The sequence below is a fragment of the Anoplopoma fimbria genome, chromosome 3 (assembly GCF_027596085.1).
Source record: "Anoplopoma fimbria isolate UVic2021 breed Golden Eagle Sablefish chromosome 3, Afim_UVic_2022, whole genome shotgun sequence".
Lineage (NCBI taxonomy): Eukaryota > Metazoa > Chordata > Actinopteri > Perciformes > Anoplopomatidae > Anoplopoma > Anoplopoma fimbria.
Window position 1 is genome coordinate 19,271,273 of NC_072451.1, and position 23,889 is coordinate 19,295,161.

Here is a 23,889-nt window from a genome sequence, read left to right on the forward strand (position 1 = left end):
AAGGCACTGGTACTGTTAGCGAGTATTATTCCACTCGTACCCAGATGTCCCAATGTGTATTTAGGGATGACTTCACTGTGAGAAGTTGGTAGTACAACGTTTTTTGGGAGAGTGACTCTGATGATGTCACTTACTACAGCATGGGAATGTGAGACAGAGACTCCTGTATTGGGTAACGGAAATGACTCATTCTTCGTACGTGTGAAACACGGGATGCAAGAATTTGTTGGTGCTGGCATAATTGAGTTTTTGTGCGTCTCTAAATTCAAAGCTGAGAAAGCACAACACGTCTGACTCAAAAAAACAGCACCAAAAGCCCCAGACCCCACCCCCTCTGCTCCGGCCTGATCCACTGCTGTAAATTTACAGCAGGTCGACCCGAATCGCGAGCAGTGACCCCCCCCACTGCTAGAAGGAGCTCCACTGGCCAGGCCACCCCTCGCCATGACCAATCTCCTACACAAACATCCAGAGCCCATAACCATAAATCCCACCCCAGGAAACACACCCCAACCACGAGCTCGCACAAAAACATCCTTCAGCATCACAGGAGAAAGTTACTGCCCAACAAATCTCTCCTTTCTTTCCCCCTAAGAGCAGCAGGCCATTAAACTATTATGTGCTCGAATTCGTCTTTTCTCTCAATTGGAGGCACCACCCGCAAGTGTCCACTTCAGTTGGCAAAGGGGCACTTGCGTGAGAAGGGGAGATGTTTGTGGTAGATATTGCTGGATATGTTATTAAGAGAGTGGGGGAGGCCAGTTAATAAGGGGTTTTTAAATTGGTTACATTTTGATAGCAGGAATCTAATGCCATGCACAAACCTTCCTGAGCAGAAAGAAAAACAAGTCCATGAATAAACAACTGTATTACAATCAGTAGCAAGGTAAACAAGCGCCTGTAAGATACAACCAAACACTTTATCATATACTGCTAAAAAAAAAAGTTCCAACAACAACAACACAGATACAGACTGTTACTCTGAAAAACAGAACAATGCCGTTTAACTGGAGAACAGCCAGATCTTATCTGTCATGATGACACCAACAGTTGAAAAAAAGCCACAGTTTTCACAGCGGAACAAGAACTTATGCATCAGCCGTACATGTTCCTTCTCATTTTTGGACATTGAATACCTCAGCGCACACAGCATTACACTGTATGCAGATCATGCTCTGTTTATCTGCGGTAAATAAACGTTAAACCTCATGCACTGCAACTATGCAGTGAGCTGTTTGTTCAACCCTGAAGTGGAACTGTAAAAGACCTGGTGTGAAGCACTTTTGTTTTTCATTCTCCTCCTGAGGCCGAAAGGCTAAAATAAGTAACCCGAACTCTCTGCGAGTGAAGAAACCTTCAAGAAAACAGAAATTCATACAGTGTCCCGATCTGCTGTTGTTACAAAAGCCATTTCAAATTAAAAATGCTTCCTCTTGGCCTGTGCACTAAACACACATTCCTAAACTTTTTGGGCTTGATAATAAGGACAACCACATTTTGTTTCGTTTTAGCAAATATAAAAGACATTTCTGAGTGAAAAGTACACTTCATACATTCTGTTCCTGTGTGGTCGCATAAATAAAAGCAAAACAAGGATGTAAAATGACTCTTCATGTCAAACAGGTTGTAATTTAGCCCCCATTGAGTCGATACTCATAAATATACTGCCATATTTCATCCGCTGCAAGGACTGCAAATGCTCCTTTAGAGATATTTCCCCCTCAGATTCCATAAAAAAAAAAAAATTGTATCAAATCTCTACTCTTCCCAACATGAACATTTCAAAGGAAGAACAACCTTGACTTTGTTGACTCTGGTGAGTTGTATTTATGACCACAAATCTAAGCTGAATTATTTTTAGGAGAGTTTTCATAGCCAATCGGCCTCACACCTACCATTAGTCTATTGAAGGCACTAAAGCTACAAGTGAACATTTGTTCTAAAGGAATGCCGAGTATGCAGGAGAGTGGGGGGATGGGAGGGGACAGCAGCCCGGCTGTGTGTGGAGGACTCCTTTTTTTCAACCTGATTAAAACCATTAACCAAGCTGTCTTCTGCAAAGCAACACAGACGTAAATGAACATTTCTGAATTAAGACAACATTTTGACATTCTTCATTGCTTTTCTCTTTAATTTTATTGGCCCCAATGCTGTTCAAAAGACTAGTCTTGTATAGTTATTACTATCAAATGTTTGTAACCTGGCCACACTGTGCGTGCTTGAGAAGAAAAAAAAAATGACTGTAATGAGTTATTCCAACATAAGAAAAAGGTTTGACTACACTGTTGACGACAATTACATACCGATACCACAAGAATTTACTAAGTGGTTTGATGCACCACTATAGGATTTTGAAAAGTAGACATTTTGGGAAACTGGAAAATGTTTAAGATCCATTTTTTGACTACAAGCTGTTAACAAATTGACGTGTTAACATTTTGTTATTTACAAATTCGGGTCAATTTAAATGAAATCTTTTGCTTTTGGATCAGTCATCAAGAGAGTGATCAACAGCGTGTGTTGTCATGTGCGAGTCCCGGATGTATAAAGAGAACTGGATACAGCGTTTGAGGCAGCGTCCCATTTATTCCTATGAAGGTTGTGCAGTGGCGCATGAAGCAAAATAAGTTGACTTCCAAGTATAAATTCTGATTAAATTATCCAAGATTTTCTGGCGAATTACCACATCCATGGACCCATAAAGCATGCGCACTAGCGTTTCCTTTCATCCCGCCTTTAAGCCCACGGTCCAGCCTCGTTCTCGGGCTCTTTCACATGAAAGGACAAAAGGTAAATAACTCTGGATCTGGGTATAAGTGCATCTGGCAACTTTAAGGAGTTAATCATTTAAATGCGAACTATGCAAGTGTTGGTACTCCGTTTTGGCCATTGTGTAAAATTTGCTTCCAAGCCCGGCGCTCTTCCTGGGAGCTTGGTGCGAGTGGACAAACTTCTTCTAGGGACAGCATGGGGATAGGGCTCACCTTCACATTCAAAACTCGTACAGCCTCACATTCTTTTCATGGGTTACATTCTTTGACAGCTTGACTATTGTTGGCCAACAATTCTGGCAAGCACGGTGACTGAGGTTCCAGTTATGAGAAAAGCTGTAAATCTACACCACAAATGGACTATGGGGAATCCAGAAGTGTGAAATTGTGAGTGTGACTGTGGTTGGTCTAGTCGACTCCAGCTTATTGGTCACATATGGAGTGTCCCTGTGGGTTCCTGTCAACCAATCATGCTGCGTGCATGTGCCTCCAGCTAAAAACTGGCAGGTGTCCTAAGGGGGAAAAAATAAGCATCTTCCAAGCTAAGTTTTCTTTGTATGAGGAGCTATGAGACACACACTGCGAGGAATACGAACCTGCCAGATCCTTGCAGGCAAACGCCTTTCAGCAAAAAAAAGTATTGCGTCGATTTCACACAGTACTCCAGTGACAGACCAGTCCAAATATGAAAACAATAACACGAGATCTGGCATGGGCCTCGCTAACCTCTTCCACTCTTCCCTCATTACCTTTTTCCTGCAGCTTTCCTCAAACACAGCTGTCAGGCTGCTTATATTCTTTTAGGAAATACATTTTACATCCCTATTATGTTACTTTGTAGTCATTAAAAGAGGCACAACCATTATGGTAATCTCTTATGTAAAATGCAGTTTTTTTTTTCAATGAAGATTAATTCATTAGATTTAACACAGAAGAAGCATTTTTCATGTAAATTTGAGCTTCATTATTTTGAATATTGACTCTTCACTTTGATGCCACCCTTTTAAGTTAGTAATAAGGACAACGCAATAGACTGCTATGGATTATATCATCTAATGTGCTTTCACCAAAATAGAGAGTAAGCCGGTTTTAAATCAATAGAAAACAGACTTTGGCTTTTGCTCTTTCCAGACTTTGTAACCTCCCTGACCCATTTGACAAAAAGAAAATCATTAATCCAATCCAATTATAGATGTACACACACACACACACACACACACACACACACACACACACACACACACACACACACACACACACACACACACACACACACACACACACACACACACACACACACACACACACACACACACACACACACACACTAAGCAAAATGATCAAATCACCATTATGTAGAATGTCACAACTCTAAATGGAAGCAAAGACTTAACGACAAATCAATTTCAGTTTTTGGAATACTTTCTAAGGCTTTAAAGACCTGGTCATAATAAGTCTCCCTGCTAAAGAAAAAAAAAAAAACTTCAAAGTTGATAATGAGTGTCGGTCTTGGAGAGACAACAGCCCGGATTGCTCCAGTGCCAGCAAACAGGAGTCAGACTGATCACTAACAATGCTCAGGGTGTACAGCATATAGGGGTACTGGAACTGTCAGTCTCTAAATCACATTTCGGTTCAGAGAATGTATATTTCAGCTTTGGTTTACTGTTGTAGATCACTGTATATTTAAAGCTAGGAGGACTGTTGACTTGGATTTGATTTCAACTGTGACCATCTTCCCTCCAGTCTTTGTTACAAATAAGTAATGGAAAAGACTCAATGTTAACTATTGACTGGACAGCAAACCACAATACTAACATCTTGCATGAGCTGTTCCACCAAGATGCTCGTGTCAGTGTCTACGTGAAAAAAATAAGAAAAACATAAACCACTAACCCAAATGACAATGACGTTACAGGGTCATGTGGTATGATTTCATCCCCACCTGCTCAATAAGAGCGGTTGTTAAAACGAGAGGCCAATATCCCAAATGTTTTTGTGATGGCTCAGAGCAACACTCAGCATGACACAAGCCGTGGCTTATTCACAGGGGCCTCACTCCTCCAGCTAGAGGAATGGCTAAACAACTCCCTCCCACTACCAGACCTGCAGTGGAACCCCAGCATGTGTGAATGTGTGCGTAGGTATGCGTCTCTTAGCAGAATAGCAGGAGTAGTAGCAGTTGTAGTAATAGTGGAAGTCTCACTTTATTGATTCCACAAATCGAAATACTTCAGTCAGTGAAACAACAAGAGTAATACCGACAACAAAAAAAGCTAAATCAGAGTTCTGCTCACAATGACCAGATTGAATATGTTGCTATTACACAATAAACAAACATATTACACTACTTTTCAAATGATTTGTTGATTATTTGCGAAGTAAATTAGGAAGCTTAAGGTTTCCAAACAAAAACTTGTCACAATAAATGTCGCTTTTGTTTTGGGATCGGAATAAATTCTTAATGGCTTAAAAAATACACTGTTAAGGTGACAACAGTAAGTTTACTATCAGTAAATGCTTCTGTGGAGCCTTGTTAAATACTGTTTTGAGCATTTGTGTGGGTGGAGTGTGTCTGCAAACAAGCGCAAAGCCAACTGAGAAAAACAGAGAGAAAGAAAGTAAGTAACCTATGTCTGCTCTGGTGTCTGCTGTGCTATCGTGTAGCAGTGTGTGGGTTTTGTGTAGTTGTTAAGAGGCCAACAGCATTGCAAGTGCTCCAGCATGTTAGCGCTGAGGCCGTTATCACACTGTGAGCCGACACTCCACAGGTGGTTCTGGCTGTCTGTCATGATGGCAAACTTTGGGCTTTAGTTATCCATCTGTAACATCGCTAAAAAAAAAACACAGAGCCTTCCTGGCCACGGCCATGATTGCAACTGTGTTTTGTGGGGGTTGGCACAGATGGCATCAAAGCAGAACAGCGGCGGTGTTGGTGTGATAAAACTACCTGTGAGTCAAAGAAAAATGCTCACTGTTACGCTGTTTAAAAAGCTGTGATTCCTGTGGACAACTGTTACACCAAAGACAAAACAAATTCTTGTCAATACATTCCCAGTCTATTTACAATGGAATTTGCTGGCAGAGAATTTTTAGCTATCTATAGCATCCTTGGCTCCTTTTCTAGAAAAAACGGTGAGCAAATTACACAAGGAGAAATCCATTATGGAAGAGACGGCTGCTTCTCTACAGACAGTGGCCTCTCCTTTAACTTACTCAAGTGGAAAAAGTCTTGCTCTTATCAGGCTAAAGATATTGCTCTCTCAACCATCACCTTAATGCAACATGTGGACCACGCAATCTGGGATTCAATAAGACTATCAAAGATGTGTAAGGATTCCAGACTTCAGTAAAAGTAGTGGAAAGTGGAAAGTGACAAATAAATGCCATTATACTGTAATCAGTTTATAACCTCAATAACCATGCAACATTGATTATGGGTCACAAGGATCCGAAAGTGGATTTTCTTTGTTCATCTATGTCACTTTATGGTCTTCTACTTCCCTGACCTCTACACCTCCTGCATTCCAGCATCCCGTGAACTCACCTTTACACTGGAAGGCCTCCTTGAGGTTGAGCAACACATCAGCGAACCCCCTTACATCATTCACCAGATGCATGACGTACTCCGGATCCACTCCTGGTGCCCCCATCAGGTGAGATGTGAGCCCCATGCTGCTCAGGGGATTGGGGTCCTTGGAGCTGTTGCGGCCCATGTCCCAGGTCTTGGTGGATCCAGCAGACAGAGATCCTGTGTGATGTTTGGGGAGATGTCGTGGCAGACCCTGGGTATGCATAGTCGTCCCACCACCACCACTGCTACTGCTGCTGCTGCTGCTCTTCCGTAGCATCCCAATGGCGACTCCAGCTGCCTCCCTTTAAAGGGGGGGGACAGCAGGCCAGCTAGCCCCTGAACTTAACACGCTGGCCTGGTCCTTGGATGGCTGCAAGACAAGAGGATGATGGGTGAAAAGGATGTGTGCCATGATGTGTCCTTTCCAAAACACACATGTATCTACTGCATCACTGGATTGTTAAATAACGGTTTTTACTATGTAAAACAATGAAAATAAACACTTTTTTTTTAAAAAAAAAAGAACAAAACAAAGAAAAGTCACAGAAACTACTTACAAAACCAAAGTTTTTTAAAATCGAAAACAACTCGAGCTCAACGTTTACTTTAGCTCCAGTGAAACAGTGATGCTGCAGACCGGGCTCATAAACTGCTTTGCTGGCACAGCTCAGAAAAACGCTACTTTAACTCACCTGCTCTGCAGTTTACTGACATAATGGCCACGAGATCCGAACAAATGTTTACTTCAAGGAGACCGTGAAAACGCAGAAGCATCTCCGTTAGAGAAAAAAAAACTAACTCCAAGAACGGGTGAGCCGCTTTGAGTGACTGTACATCGGAAAGTAGCCTACAATCAGCAACTCTTCAAGTCAATCGTAATTTACTAGGCGGGCTGTCACGTGACGGCTGAGACGCGTTGTGATTGGCCGGAGCTTCTAAAAGGAATGGAGCGGTGATGCCTTCCGGTACGGGCGGACGTTCGGGCCACTCAGTGAACTGGATTTGTTAAAATTAACTTAAAGTCTTGTTATTTTCTGTTTCGTTTAAAAAAATATGTAACATTGAGAGACCCTGTAAGAACAGCAACGGTGTCAAGTGAAATTGGATTGTGCTAGAAAATAGTAGAACTTTTTTTGTAATATGTAGTCGGACGTGGTTCTGGTTTACAGATAAATAAATCAGCATTTCACATTTCAAAAAATGTGTGTGACGAATCTGCCACTCTTTCATTGGTCTTGTAATATACACTCGTTCCCAAATAGCTAATTATGACTTTGCCCCCAATTTATTATTACCTTTTGCTTCAATTATTTGACGCAAAGAAAGAACAGCTTTGCTAAGAAATCCGCATTTCAAGGCTGAAATAATTATTTTATCATCTCTGTTAGATTGGTTAAAAACAAGCCTCCAATGCTGTTGTACAGTAAACTATGGAAGTAGACTAAACTAAATAGGCTACTAATATATGTACCACATTGACATATCATTTCTGTATATTCAAACTGGGCACTATTTGACTGTATGTGATTCATTTGTTGTGTTCCTGTTCTGCTATAATATTAACATTTGTTGCTCACATGCATAAGTCTCGCCAACAGTTGTAGACACTATATTAGAGCCAACAAGTAGATAACATCAGTGCTGATTAGAATACAAAAGAAACAGATCATCATAAACAGTGAAGCAACTTTGTTACTTGTGTACATTATTTGAAAAATACTAGGCTTTTTCCATGTCCAAGCATTCTAATTATATACCCATTGCTCTGGTTCATTTACAATTTTGATGAATTGGTATTGTCAAAAAAAAATTAAAGAAATAACCAAACTACTGGCACCACTGCTGCCATCTAGTGTTCATATGTAACCATAGAATACTACTGGATGGACCAGATTCTGGCAAAGTATAAGATAAGATAAGATAAGATAAGATAATCCTTTATTAGTCCCGCAGCAGGGAAATTTGCAGGCTTACAACAGCGTAGAGTAAAGTAAAAAATAAGTATAGTTTAGGCATGTTGAGTATATACATATATTTTGCGCAGAACAAAAACAAAACATGCTCTCACAGAAGTTTTGCATTACAGAAACAGTCAGGCCTGTAATTTATGTTTTACTTAATGGCACGAAAAAGCTTTTAGTATTTTAAGTATTATTTTGCAATATGTTGAGGTGTTGTGTAATGAAAATGTAAACATGGTAATACTGACGCCAACTGAAGAAAAACAAATTCCATTTGCATGGTTAATCAGTGTTTGTCTTTATTTCAATATACAAAAAGATGGATGTATTCTCATCTAGTTTATATTTCTAAGCATTTCAACTCACAGATAAAGTTACCATTCGTACTGTTTTAGTGAAACCAACCAACACACACCACACACGCCGCGCACACGCACACACACACGCACACACACACTTCACATAAACAGGGAAGGTCATACTATTCAGTCAATCGCCCATTCACACAATGAGAAATGAACAATATGTTAACTGTAAATAAAATTAAAAAAAGGATTTTGTTTTCACAGGATTCACACATGAAAAGGAAGAAACCCTTTACATTTGTCAAGTTAATATATACAGGATAATTATTATTTTTTTCCTTTTTTTTGTTTTGTTTTGAAGATGAGACTGACTCCATGTTAGTGTTACTAACGAGGTACTGCATGAGGTAACGGGTTTTTCTGTTCAGAAGAGCTGGGTGTAAGACAGCATTTGGAGGTAACCAACAGTCACGGCAGATTTTCCTTCGTGATCGTTTGTTTTTCTGGCACAATACGTGAAAGCACCTGGGTCACGTTCAGCTAACACACGCACACAACAGTTCAACCCACAGCATTTATTCTATTATGAGGTTTTAACATGTGTCATCAGAACATGATCCAGGTGTGATGAGATGTACTCCATTGATCCACAAAAGAAAACTGCTAAGTCACATCTGAGTTTAACTACTTAAACTACGATATTCAAGTGACTATTGCTGTATATAAATATTGCTGGACTCTTGGACCACGCACATGCCACTGTTTACATGAATCGCAATGGGGCTGCATTATCAATCAATCATGTAGTTTATGAATCCCAAATACTTAAAAACAATCGGTATGGATTGATGTTTTTTTTCTTTTCTTTACCAAAACTGCACAGGAGAAAGCGTCACACAGCCCTGTTAAAAATCACTACGTTCCACAACACCGATCAAAGCACAACAGATGAGCCTGTGTGTCGTCCAACGTGGTTTCACTATCACCGAACAGGTCTGAACATCACATCAGCGGGTTAATTATTGAGGTAATACTGTTCAAACTGGCATTTCTAACAAGTGGCCAATCACAGAAGCCGCCAGCACCTAACCATCAGTGATTTTTTTTGTTGTTGTTGATGATGATGATGATATACACACTAAGCTTTCTAATGCAAGTGCTACCTACACAGCTTCTGATTCAGAGGAACTGATACCATTATTAATAGAAATCAGTAACACATCAACCATTCTTGGATATATATATATATATATAAAAAAAAATATATATATATATATATATATATATATATATATATATATATATATAAAAAGAAATATCACAGGGCTGGTTGTCAAAATGACTTTTAAATATGTGGTAGTGGAACTGAGAAATCCCTTTCCGTTTTTGTGAAATGAAAACAATAATGCCCTGCTTTAGAGTAAAAAAAAACAAAAAAACAGATTAGTGTTCGGCAACTGTGTGAACAGGTCTATTTACAAGAATCTGCCTCTCTTCTTTTTAGGTTTGTACAGCATTAACACCGTGACAACTGGTCAGGCTCTATTTAAGAAAAAAAAAAAAAAAAGAAAAGAAAAAAAGAATCTCCACAGACAAAGAGGCCCAACCGGCAATAAAATATCTCAACTACTAAAAACACAATAAAATACATAACACAACTTGATATACATGTAGAAAAAGCCTGAGGTACTTGTCAGAATATCTGAGGTCAGTCTGGAGGAGTAAGCAGCTGAGGGCTTACCCGGTCAATAAACACAAAAACAGAATATTAGCCTCACATAATATCATTAGCGTTATATCGACAAAGAATACATGTACATCTACAAATCCTTGAGTATCCTGGAATAGTCACAGCAGCATAACGGACATTCAATGTATGGTATTCATGTTATGGTACAACTATGGCATTGCATTTGAGACAAAGGCAACCATTTGAGCTCTCCTTGCATGATGTACAGTGACTTGAGGTATCTGGGGACTGGTGTCTGACTGAGTCTATTGAAAAAAAACACCCATGAAAATTAAAAAACAGACATGTTGCTTACTCAAGTATGGCCCTCGCAAGGATAAACCCCAACTATCTGTCCATGCTTCTTACTTTAAAAACACGCTCTATCCATACCACATCATTTAGTCCTCAAATTCTCTCTCTCACACACACACACACACACACACACATTCATACACAGTTAAAATCAAGAATGTGTAACATTGGAACTCCAGACAGCATCCGTCAATGCCCCTGGCACTGGCAAAGGAGTAACTCTGAATTTCTACAATTAAAAAACAAAATAAATTCCAGGAATATGTCCATGATAGCTAGCTGGATAGCTTGGCTCTCAACTTAGAGAAAAATGTTCCAAAGAAGCCTACTGGATACCTGAGAGGTAGTTCCCCGGAGACAAGACGCCTGTCCCAAATCTTCAAAAAGTCGAAAAACGTCCAATATAACTGCTCAGCTCCCATTTTCAGCTCCTCCCTTGCGATAAACACATCTGTGCTCCAATTTTTTTTAGATCTTTTTTTTTTTTTTTTTTTTTTTTTTCTGAGGCATTCACAGGTTTAAAATAAGGGAGAGTTTAAAAATCGAGAAGCTTCGACCCCTGAGGAAGATGAATATATTTTGTCTTAACAGTCTCAAAACGGTTCCTCCGAGGCGTGCAGCACTTCGTCCGAGGTTTGGAGCAAAAAGTTTCATTTCGTTTTGGCCGCAGACGATCGCGACCAGGACAAGAAAAAACGACCGAGATAACAACTTATGAGGTAATAAAAATAGACTAGCACGAAAGAAATACATGAGGTAATGACGACATTTAGGATTTGACACATGGATGTTATCAGATGTGCCCATCGCATAACTTATTACTACTTTAAAACTACAGCAGATGGATTGTGTTAGTAAGATCGGACTTTAAACACCAAAAACAGAAAGAAAAAAAAAAAAAAAATTACCAGTGTGGGATAATAGCAGCTGCATTCAACTTGCTAGTTGTTATGTTTTTAAATATTCACGGAGATCCGCTGAGTTTGGATTTGAAAAAATAAAAATAAAAAAAAAAAAAATAAAAAGACAGGAGCTCAGGTGAAGGATGGTGTCACCCGTTCAGGTGCTGGACTCTTTGGGAGGTAGGTCCTCGTTGGTGAGAGACGTCACAATGCAGACGTGGCTGTCCGAGGTAGTGCTGCTTATCGTCCTGGAGATCTGGCCGATGCGCTCCTCCACGCAACCAGCAGACAGTCGCGCCTCTGCGTCGTGGTCCCAGCATTCCTCGATGGTCTCGCTCATCTGGCTCAGACCCTGTAGACACAAACACAGACGTTTTAGGAGAAGAAGTCTATGGTTTTATTTTCTTACTTTATTAAAAAGGGGCACTTCCTTTTTGTGGATAGGTTCTGAACCAAAACATTAAATAATAACCCATGTCATAGGACAGAAATCTCTCACTTTCTCTGTGACCCTAAGGTGTAAATATAAAGATACAGAAAAAACTAATTCATAGAACGGTCTATGACCTCAGATGATCGAGCTGTATTTACTGGAAAAAAGGATGCATGATATCCTGGTATTGCTGTTTAAACTGCGGGGAGCTATTCCTCCTCTGTTACTCACAGGATGTTTGAGCCAGCAGTCCTTGATGGCTGGACGCATCTTCTTGTGCACAACCACGTCCTGCAGATCCTCCAGGGTGGGATGCTGGCCTATTTCCTCCTCAAACGGCAGCATGTACTCGCCGACTGTACCTGAAGAGGGGCAGTGAGTGAGGGCAAAGGATGAAAAGCAGTACACAGAGAGGTTAAGTAAATAGTGCAGCATCTGGAGTTGTGCTCTTTTAACGAGCCACATTATACCTTTTAACCTAGATCAGATGGCTTTTCCGAGGAAAAAAACGAAAACTAAGCCTTTTGTCTATTAGGTCAGCCTGAAGCAGTGACCTTTCCCCTGTTGGCGAAGCAGCATTCCATGCAACGTTTGACTCACCGTCTGCCTCCGTGCAGCGAGCCACCAGCTCCCACAGCACCAGGCCCATAGCATACATGTCTATCCTCAGGAAGGAGTCTCGCTGGAAGTTGATGGCTCCCTCCAGCACCTCTGGAGCCATGTAACGCCTCGTACCCACCTGGCAGGACAATGGATTCAAGCAGGAGTAAGTATGTGCATGAATGATGAGCCGGAGTGTGTTTTTATATTATGATTTCGCAACAACCAAAATTGGAGTCCATCAGATCACATGCTTGCTGGTCACTTTTCTAGAGATTTAGAAACTTTCTTCCCACTGGGGACACTTGGAACCTGATCAAACAGACCTGTAGCTCTTGCGTTGCTGAGCGCTTTACGACTTTTCTGCTCTATGAGCCTTAGGTTGGTTTTTTTTTGCAGGAGCGCCCTGAATACCTTAAGTTTAAATTTCTATTAATCAGAGCGAAAAATTGCCAGCAAATTTTTCTCATTGTGGTGACCTTTGCTGGACACCCGAAGCTATATGACTATAACAACCAGAGTTACTATGATCTGAACAGGAAACAGCAGGCCCGGAGGAAAATGAGTGGGATACTTGAGCTATTAGGTACCTCGTTTTCATTCATTGAAACTGTACTTCTAACTATTAGGTAGCATAGAGCTCATGGTTTTATGGTCATGGTGTTAAGCTAACGTTAGCACTCTTTCAGTGGTTGCCTAGTCACAATAAAAAAAAAAAAAAATGCTTTAGTATCAAACAGCCCCCTGCTTTGCTGCTGGGTAAACCGGCTCTACTTAAAGCAGCAATCTCAAAACCTGTCAAGTTATTCTGCAGCCAGAATAAACACTTTGGAATTCTTTTCATGATGAAGTATTACTACAATTTCTCAATGTCAAACCCTTCAAGAGGAAACAGCCGTTATGAGCTTTTGTACACTGATCCACATAAGGATAGATTTTATGCAAAAATGATAAACCTCTACATAATTAATTAAGTGCAAATATTAAAACACAGTGACCCATAAGAGTCCTTTTTGAGCATTTCAGAGAAATCAGATGACAACTACTCAGACTCAGAGTGCCAAAGTGGAAATAATAACTGGTAGAACAGTCATACCTGGCCATGAGTGTCTCCAGGAGGTTTTCCCGGTTCAAACCGTACAGCGAGCCCAAAGTCTCCAATGATTGCAGTCAGATCATCTCGTACCATCACATTCTTACTCTTGAAGTCCCTGGAACAGTCATTTCAGGACAAAGTCAGTTTTGCTTATTAATCCGTGGATTTCCAGGGCAAAATTACTAAATCGTGCACAACCAGAAGACAGCAGTACTAAAACCTAAATGTTGTTTAAGGGTTTAAAAGGTTCCGAAAAACCAGGAACAGTTTGTGGGTTTTTTTTCTCTCTACCTGTGTGCAATGGTGGGTTTGGGCCCCTCTCCCTTGTAGCTGGGAATGTCCTCATGGAGGTAAGCCAAGCCGCGGGACATGGTCTCTGCTATGTGACACAGCTCAGTCCAGGACACAGTGTTGCCTTTCAGGTGGTCTGTCAATGAGCCCTGCACAAACACAAACACACACACACACAAGGAACACAGGATTAATAACACACACACACACACAAACACAAACACACACACACACACAATTCAGGAACAAGGATTAATAACTGAAGAAGAATCTTATTTTTCCCCTATTTGGCAGAAAATCTACTGTAAGCGTCCAAAGAGTTAGCCGAAGATAACCCTGGAATAGATTGTTTTTGGTCCTGCGTTTCACTTCATTTGCCAGCCGAATAGCGAGGTATGAAAGAAATACCAGAGGCGTCTAAATTCAAACAATGTAGCTTAAATTATCATTAAAAACACTGACAAAATAGAAACATTGCACCAAACAGATGACACATGCACAGATGGCACAGAGACAATTACTGGAACTAAATATGTTTGTGCCTCTGCCATGAATAGAAGGTGCTTCCAGGACAAGCCGTGAATGTCATTACACAAATGTAATGCTACATTTGCGGTTATGGTAATTATTGTTTAATCCTGTTTTGATGTACCAATACCTTTGTTGAGAAGACCAATGACAAATATATTCTGGTGGCCTGGAGGTGTTTATTCATACAGTATTATTTCAGGCACAAACACACACATTTTTTTACGCTAGTAGTATTCAACATAATTTACCTGTATTATTTTTACACTACATGCTTAAAACAATCCACTGTATAAATCTAAGCAACACACAATTATATCACTTCAAGGTATACTGGGTACTGCAGACCTGCCATAAGTAATAAAATCCACTTTAATAAAAAGCTGTGATGCTCTGTTGTTGTAAATAAAAGGCCTCGGCTGATATTGGAAAATGCCCAGCAGTTCCAGTAAACATAGACGCCCTATACACCTCGCCATGACTTAACTATATGTGGATATATATGGGTGTATATATGGGAAGACGTGAACTCACCCTCTCGTGAAACTCCGTGATAAGCCACAGCTCCGTCTCCAGGTTGCTGCCGTGCTTCTCTGCAGCGATGTAACGCAAGAGGTTTTCATGACGCATCCCCGGGGTTAGGAATATGTCACGCTCGTTCTGCCATGACTGCTTGTCCTATACGAACACACACACACACACACACACACACACACACACACACACACACACACACACACACACACACACACACACACACACACACACACACACACACACACACACACACACACACACACACACACACACACACACACACACACACACAGATCAGAAAGTGTTAAGGTCTTCATGATTTGTAGAAGCACTTTTGAAAATAATGGGTTCCTTTTCTTATATGTTGAAACAAAGCCCTTGCTGGTGCCTCTCGTGTATTACATTAGCAGACGCTTTTATCCAAAGCGACTTACAGTCAGTAGTATATTACATATCATTCACCCATTCACACACTGATGACAGGCTACCATGCAAGGTGCCACCATCAGACTCTGACTAACATTCATGCAACATCCAGTCCACACCGATGGCAAGCCTTCGGGAGCAACTTGGGGTTAAGTGTCTTGCCCAAGGACACATCGACTGCCGAAGCCGGGTATCGAACCACCGATCCTCTGAATGGAGAACTACCTTGCTCTCCACTACGCCACAGCCGCCCACATTAACATTACATTCAAGTCTCAGTGCTAAGCATCGGATTTTTCAAAAAACTATGTATGCCGTAATCTTTGAACAGAAATAAAAAAAAAAAAAAAAATATTGCACCTTTTCAAACATTTAAAATGTATCTGACAAGATGAACATCTGACAAGATGTCGCTGTTTGAGCACTAAGCAACGGCCGCCCCTTGGTGCATGCAGACACCACACAAAGGTGAAAGGTCAAGTGTGTTGTGGGGGGTTCAATTACAGTAGAGAAGAAACATTAAAATAATCCTTTTATGGACAAAAAGTGTTGGTAGTTTCAGTAGTTACCTACACATAAAATAGATCAAAAAGTGATTATACTACTTCAATGCCTTTGCAAATATGAATGTAGTTTAACTACCAGCAAATGACTACAAAATGGAGTTAACTTCTGGTTTAATTACAAGTAGTTCATTATTCCCCAACTGTCATAAAGGCATTTTCAGCACCCTCAAAGACTCTTTTAATCATCTGGATGAAAAAAACATAAGCATGTTACAAATGTAATGCAGTGAATGGAATATTTCCATTCACTGCATTACATTTGTAACATGTTTCTCTGAGTGGCACTTCTGTTCCCAACAAAGATGGTAGCTTGCAATGACATATCTCCTTTCTCAATTTGTAAAATGTGAAACAAAATCTTAAATATCAGTTATATTGGTATATGTATTCTTGTCCTCAATGGCAAACCTGCAGCCAGAAATCTGGGTGTGATATTTGATTGCTACCTTTCTTTTGAAAAACAAAATTACAAACATTGTTCAGTTATGTTTTTTTTATCAATTTAAGGAGAATCTCAAAGATCAGGCCATTCACTCTGGACCTACTCACGAAAAGGTCCTCCATGATGAAGATCTTGCTATAATAGTTATTAATGTTATTATTACTATGTTAATGTTCAATGCAAATTTCCCCGCTGTGGGACTAATAAAGGATTTTCTTATCTTAATTCTTATCTTACTTTCCAATATCTTTCATACGGATATATATATTCCATGGAAATATGTCATTGGGATTGGGCAATACAATCCCAATTTGGGAAATGGGTTTTTAAAAAAATTGGATGCTTGCTACTGTGACTCAAATATAATGTTAATACACAAACTGGAGCTACAAAGCAGCAGTCCGCTAAATAAAAACATACACAAATACCTTGGGTTAATTAACATACCTGAACAGGGAAGACCTTTACAGCAACATATTCGCTCATCAACTGGGCCTTCCACACACAACCAAAGCGCCCCCTAGCTTTGATTTCCAGCAGCTGCAGTGGTTTCAGACCCACTAAGGGTGATGGAGGAGCTTGTCCAGGATCCTGAAAGACAGACAAGGACAGCCAGTTAAGTCTGGCTCCTCTGCTAAATCTATCTAAAAAGATGTTGGCACGGCTCTTGCCCTTAGTACAGAATATAACAGGACTATAACAGAAGAACCGGGCGATAAGGAGTAGCCGTGCAGAAACAAACATGCAGGGAAAGACCCTGAGATCTCTCAGCTCCAAGGGTGACCGCTTTACAACGAGAGTCAGACTGGAGTACGTGGCCTCTCTCACCTCGCTCAGGTCCACATGGCCGTAGGGAGGTTTGCGGTGGCGGTACATCCACAGGGCCAGAACGAGGGCCAGGGACAGCACGCAGAGAGGCAGCAGGGAGTACACCAGCACGTTGAGCAGGGTCGGCACTCGGGGTGGAGGCCGGATTTTCACTGTCAGGGAGGAACAGAGCAATTACAGCATGTCAGCGTTTTGACAGTGTAGGTTGGAGGCAGCATTAAGAGCGTCCCTCACGGACTCTGAGACCTGGTTTTAAAAAGAGACGGGTAACATTTTATCTAGATTGTCCGCCCTTGATCGTAACTGACTGAGTGACCATTACCGCTATAAATATACAAACAAATAGGCTGGTTATGATGGGTTTAAAATCTACTCTGTTACCTTATAGTCAGCTGATAATCAGATGCACTTTATGGTTCCCTCTATAGATAAACGTCTTGTAAACAAGCTTTGTAAAAGTGTTTGATTTCAATTCAAACCAGATTTCTTTTTAGTTTAGGGGGTATGATTTAAATTTAGTTTTAGATTTATTCTCATTATTATCGACCCAAGATCTTCCTTGTTGCCAGTGTTTTGGTACTTTTTGTAAAAAAAAAAAGTAAAGAGGTAAAAAAATGGAACACCAAAGTATGGTTTACATTTTGTACTACCTTGTCATTTGCAAGTGCCTTCATCATTTCAAGTGTTGATTGTAGAAAGAAATGTTATGTAAAAAAAAAAGATTAATCTTTTGAAAAGCCATTTTTAAGAAAACTGAAATGTCAAGGTGGTAAATTAACAGGCTTCTAACAACGAGGCCTTCATTTAAAAAGGAAAAAACTAAATCATAAAGGCTGTGTAACATGCATCAGTGTGATATACATGATGCTTGTTTTACTGCTAGATGCAGGGCTAAGCCTCACTCCCACTAATCGGAGGGGAAAAGCAAAGACCTATTTTTCCGCTTGTACTATATGTGGGATGCATTTGCGGCTCACCTCGGTTGCCACTGCCAATCATGTCAGGAAGGTGGGTGAATCGTTCATTGCAGTAGTTGCCCTCGCAGCAGCAGAAGAAGACCTGAGGGTTTTCCTCCATGGAGACACACTCTTGCCTAAACAAAAAAAAGCAAGCGAGTTTTAATAATTAACAATAGGGCCAAAACATTATGATTGTAAAACTTACTGAGCATTTTTTTTACTTCGACTTCAAGAACCAAGCAGGTGAATGTCTGACTCTTCTATCAAAGAAAAATATGTGTCTTGTTTATTGTCAGGACTCTGTTTTATACCCCTTGCACTCCTTGGTATTTGATAGTGCTAATTTGCCAGTGTATGAACCAACAAAGACTAAATTCTAGTGGGAATTTAAATAAGCTAAATCTCTTTCAATGGGAATATATGGCCTTAATAACCTTATTAATTATGGACATACAGAACACTTAAGGAACTGTCAGACCATGGACCATTTCACTCAGATTACCGAGCCGTTTAGTCCCGTCTGCAATAGCAGCTCTGAACAAACTCCCTGGTTGACATAGTCGTGAGCTGGGATGGATGAAAGCATAGAATTTTTTTGCGTACTACTGTCTTAATCTGTATGTTTCGTTGTGGAACAGGCTTTCTCCCTCAGGAAAATGAATCTAGACTGATCAGAATGAAAGGGGGGGTATTATATTCCCCTTTTAGTTATAGTGCAGCACTTTAGGCCGAGGCTTTTTCTCCCAAAACTGTCAGACTTTTACCTGCGTCTAAACCTACAATTTGTGCACACCCCCATTCCATCCCATTTCAAAATGTGCTTTTGTTATAATGTAGTCCTTGCTGATCAACATCAACCTGTTACTCATAATAGTGCTCATATTTATCCTGATATTCTCAAAAACTGCAGGTCAATTTTAGAACTACCTTAGCCAATTTAAAAAAAAATAGAATGGTTCAAACACAAGGAGAAAAGAACTATTCTAATGGTGGCTAATGGTTAACTCTTTTTTTTACACACAGATTTGTAATCTGGGGCAGATTATTAGAGGAACGTTTTCTCCAGTTTGCCTTCATGAGCAACCAGAGGACTCCAGCTTGTTTAATATTCAAGCCACAGCGTTTTTGGAGGCTTAAAAAGTTTGATCATGCCACACAGCTCTGCACTGGCTGCTGATAAAGCTAGTTTAAAATTCTCCTCCTGACCTATAAATCCTGAGTGGCCCGGTGCCACCGTATCTATCTGCCATCATCGGGCTGTGGACACTGAGCTGTACTCTGCACCGCCGATATACAGATGCAGACTATCTGGTTACTCCCAGAAAGAATGAATGTGAGCTCTGCTGGTTGCAGAGCATTTACCAAACAGGAGTTTCTACTTGTGGAAATCACTTTCCCCATCTAGTAGAGTCTGGTTCTATATCAAGATCGGAAATGTTATTTTCATACCTCCAACTGTTAGGCTGGCTTTAAAATTTGCATCGGGAAATATATTAAATAATTTCCATTCGAGATGCTGTGCTGTGCATTCTGTGTGTAAAGATGTGTGGATTAAGGAGGCTATGTGCCTCCCAGACTGCATCTGGTTTTATCATGTCGTCTATTGATTAATTACATTGATCCATCACTTGTTTGTTATTTACAAGTAGAAATTCTATATCTGTTGATATCAGCTATTTAAAATGTGTTCATTTTCAGCTTTCCTCTGTTTTAAATTATTTAAAATTGCATATCTATTGGCTTTTAACCACTAATCAGAAAAAAACGACATCTTGGGCTCTAAGCATTGGGCATTTTTTAATTTTCAGACTTTTTAGATTGAGATTAATTAAGAAAAGAGTAGACAGATGAATTGATAATTAAAATGACCTGTGAATTGCAGCCCTATGACATTCTAATAATAGTTTCATGTGCTGTGTCTGTGTGCGCAGTATCCGCAGAACGGTCTTTGTTTGGCAACGTGTGTGATATGTGCTGAGACTAGCACTCAGTTGCCAGTTTATTAAGAACACCTACTCAAAGATGAACCATCTAATACAACAACAGTCCTTCAATAAATCCTGCCTTTATGAAGGTTACAGTGTTCAGTTTTGGTTGAAACTCTTTTTTTTGGTGTTGATTCAACTGCGTGATCATTTTGGAGGATGTTGTTTGTGGTGCTGTTGAACTGGATTTAATTTTACTGACAGGTGGTTCTATCATTTTAATCCACGCCATTTATGTCAATGAGGGTCGGTTATATAAGAGACACACCACTCTGTATGATAAACAGGCAACTGAGTGTCTGTAATGTGTGTTGAGATGTATACTGGTGATAAAGAAATGCAAAATAACTTATATTAAAATGTATATGCAAATGGTCCACAGTTACTTTTGTGATATATCCTGCATCTCTACATTTTATGTAATGTTTGATGTCAAGTTTCCTTTTCTTTGTTTGGCAACTGATTATTTTCCCCGCTGATAAATCTGTTGATCGATCATTTACTCCAGAAAATGTCAGTTAAAAAAGAAAAAGTGCCTTCCAAATGTTACCAACGCGTAAGATGTCATTAAAGTTACTGGTTTTGATGAGATGACATCTCTAAATTCTTTGTTTTGTCCGACCACAAGACTAAAACCCAGACACATTCCATTGAAAGAGATTTTTGAAAAGGAAGAAAAACAGCTAATCCTCACAGTCAAGAGGCTACAACCAGCAAATATTTGCAATATTTTCTGTGACTGGCTCATTGGCAAAGAAATGTAGATGTATTGAACTAGAGATGGGTATTGAGGCAGATATGATATTTGTGTTGTGCTCGTTGCCAGTCGCTCTGGGTCCGAGCCAGACACCTAAAATATAAATGGAGATGCACGGTGGCGATGACCTCGCTCAGTGACCCGACCTGTCATAGCAGTTGAAGTCATCCAGCCAGCAGCCTTTCTTCACCAGCTTGATGGTCCCTGAGGAGTTGAGCCAGGAGGCATAACAGTGCAGCCGCTTGTCCTTCTCCCCCTCGCAGCGCTCGAAGCCGCTCTGGTTGGTCCTCTCCGTACGCCAGTTATCATTGTAGTACACACACTCCCGGGTCTCTGCTTCTCCAAGACTGTACCCTGAGATGGACAGAAGGCCTCAGTCAGCTCACATCGTAATGAATTGACAAAACAGCGGAAAGGAGCAGACATATGGCGAAGGATCCGCTCGATGCCACGAAGAAACATCACTGAGCAAAGCCTCTATCATCACTCTGGCACCCGGCCAAGTTTGGGAGCTGTAGTAAAAAAAAAAAAAAAAAAAAGGGAGTTCCTCTGGGCTAAGATGTTGCTGAATAGTAGTTCAGCGTAATCCCATTCACCACAAGATCTTTTCAGCAAGGAAAAATGGAGGAAAAATGACAGAATTTAATTAGCTATAGAAAAAAAACAATGGTATGCCCTCCTGTGATATAGAAGCACACCACACACCGGGATGCTACTTCCATAGATAAGGACTCTTGTATCCTGCTGGAGTGTGACACATCTGGAAAGGCAGATAAGAGCTTCTTCTTTAAGGGCTCTTTACTGTCATTTAGCAGGAAATAGTTCCCCCTCACCAGGCGTGAGATATAACAATAGCTGTCAGTCTCCTGCTGTTACACAATTGAAAAAAAAAGGGTTTTATCATTCCTCTTTGTGGATTTAATGTTGGACACACTGAAGCTGCACACGTAAAGACGTGTTTTTTTGATGAATACTGAAGCAGATAACATAATGTACATGTCATTCACTGTGTTTCTCGGACATTCGTGCATAATCTTTGTTCACAGAAAAAATAGTGCGTGTCTCTTTAAATCCCTGCCTATAGGAGGCTGCCCATCCCCCAGCGTTACCCCCATCGACCCATCACACACACACTTACACACACACACACGCACACACACACATGCATTTAGTTGTCCAGCAGCATACAATGGATTCCATTACAACATATAGGGATGCATGCAGTGATCAAACATCATGCTCATTAATAAGATTGGAAGGAATGTGGGAAGAATAAACATACACACACACACACACATACACACAAACAGCAGTGATGTTCAATGCTCCATTGAGCAAAGATGGCATTTTCTGATATCTGTGGTCACATGATCGGGAAGGACTTTTACTACATCATTCCCCAACCCCCCTCCCCCCTGTCACTTACCCAGGCTTACACCACAACAACATGAATTGTGGAGAAGCAGCTTACAATACACTCCAAGCCCTAATCTAGAAACCATAAAGCCATTAGCTACAGCGCTATGTGGCACACATGAAACAGCTGTGCCTCAATAATAATAAAAAATAATAATAAAAATGTATGCAAAAACTAAAAGTTGAAGGGGGAAGGTGGACTTTGTTGTTGTCAAAACTACAATAGGGAATCTCTAGCTAGGGGGGGGGGAGAAGTGTACACGTTAGGGATGCACAATAAAAACCTCCAATATGAGCTGCAAACGAAAACAAAAAAAGACACCAAACAAAAGAAAAACAACCCTCATGCTCAATTTCACGTGGTTGTACGCCACTGGCTTTGGAAACGGAGCTGTGTAACAGTAACCTCAATCCGGGGTAAAGACCTGCCTGCACACAACAGCTGCTGCCTCATCAAAAACCTAACGCACACTGATTTATGAACATTCTTATTTTCAGATAAAATAATGTTTTCCAAAAAAATAAATAAAAAGGAGGCTGTAACCATAAAAACCAGAGTGCAGAACCTGAGATGTGAGGCTATAAGGTTTCAGGATGTTGATGCAGCTGCTGCCTTCTATTCCTGCCACTGTTCAGGAAGGCGAGGGGGACGCAACAGTTTTAGATTTGGATGTATATTTTTGGGGGTAAATGAACCAGCAAAAAAAATAATACTTTATTCAATTTAGATTTCATTTTTTTTTTTTTTAAATAAATAAATAATAATAAAAAAATCACAGCTTTTGCTTCAATAATCGCCGTGTTGAAATACATTGGTTTGTGTGGGCAAACAGAGAAAATCAGAGAATAAACCCCCCCCCACACACACACACACACACACACACACAGCTGACCCGATAGTATTCACTGCCAATAAAGTTTTAGCAACTAACACACGTAAACTCGTTCACAGGTCAAAAAAAAAAAAAATAAAATCAAACTCGGACAACACACACACACACACACACACACACACACACACACACACACACACACACACACACACACGGTAACGACTCCGGGGAAAAAAAAAAACTGTTGCAAATTCGGACCCAACAATAGCGGCTTACCTGCGCACAAAGTTCCCAGAAGAAGTGAACAAGTCAGCCATGAAAAAGACATGTTCCGTTTCGAATACAGGACTGATATTTCCCCCGGCTTTCCGTCGCGAACATTAAAACTCAGTTTGTCCAAAACATCCGTCCAGGATCAAAAACGACCACAGGCCTCCCAGTCCCTCCAGCAGCCTAACCACCACCACCACCAACCAACCAACCAACCAACCACACACACACACACACACACACACACACACACACCACAAAACGCGTGTCAATAGCCGCGACGCTGCAACAATGTTGCAAGAGGGAAAAAAAAAAAAAAAAGATAGGAGCGATTAACCGGCTGTTCGTCCGCGGATAGGTGCAGC

General features: G+C 40.5%; 2 protein-coding genes across 2 annotated transcripts in view; both read right to left on the reverse strand.

Moving 5' to 3' along the window:
• The window catches only part of LOC129088944 (rho GTPase-activating protein 29-like), a 32,050-nt gene extending 25,399 nt beyond the window's left edge, over positions 1-6,651 (reverse strand). The window contains 1 exon segment of the mRNA XM_054596225.1: positions 6,319-6,651. Coding sequence (XP_054452200.1) covers positions 6,319-6,622 — 304 coding nt within the window. The 5' untranslated portion in view covers positions 6,623-6,651.
• A 3,254-nt stretch (positions 6,652-9,905) lies between these two features.
• LOC129112578 (activin receptor type-2B-like) lies at positions 9,906-23,707 on the reverse strand. Its single transcript, XM_054624737.1, has 11 exons — positions 23,531-23,707; positions 21,152-21,359; positions 18,282-18,397; positions 17,305-17,456; positions 16,924-17,067; positions 15,040-15,183; positions 13,978-14,126; positions 13,687-13,801; positions 12,591-12,729; positions 12,222-12,352; positions 9,906-11,909 (listed from the first exon to the last, which is right to left on the reverse strand). Exons 1-11 carry the CDS (start codon positions 23,580-23,582, stop codon positions 11,715-11,717), a joined length of 1,545 nt encoding a protein of 514 aa, XP_054480712.1. The 5' UTR covers positions 23,583-23,707; the 3' UTR covers positions 9,906-11,714.
• Positions 23,708-23,889: the final 182 nt, after the last annotated feature.

What these genes read in the sequence shown, in the direction of transcription:
- LOC129112578 (XM_054624737.1), bottom strand. Translation starts at nt 23,582, where the DNA reads ATGTCTTTTTCATGGCTGACTTGTTCACTTCTTCTGGGAACTTTGTGC. An exon ending in TCTGGGAACTTTGTGCGCAG is followed by an intron (nt 21,360 to 23,530) that starts GTAAGCCGCTAT and finishes TGTCCATCTCAG; the next exon opens with GGTACAGTCTTGGAGAAGCA. An exon ending in TCACGGAGTTTCACGAGAGG is followed by an intron (nt 14,127 to 15,039) that starts GTGAGTTCACGT and finishes GTGTTTGTGCAG; the next exon opens with GGCTCATTGACAGACCACCT.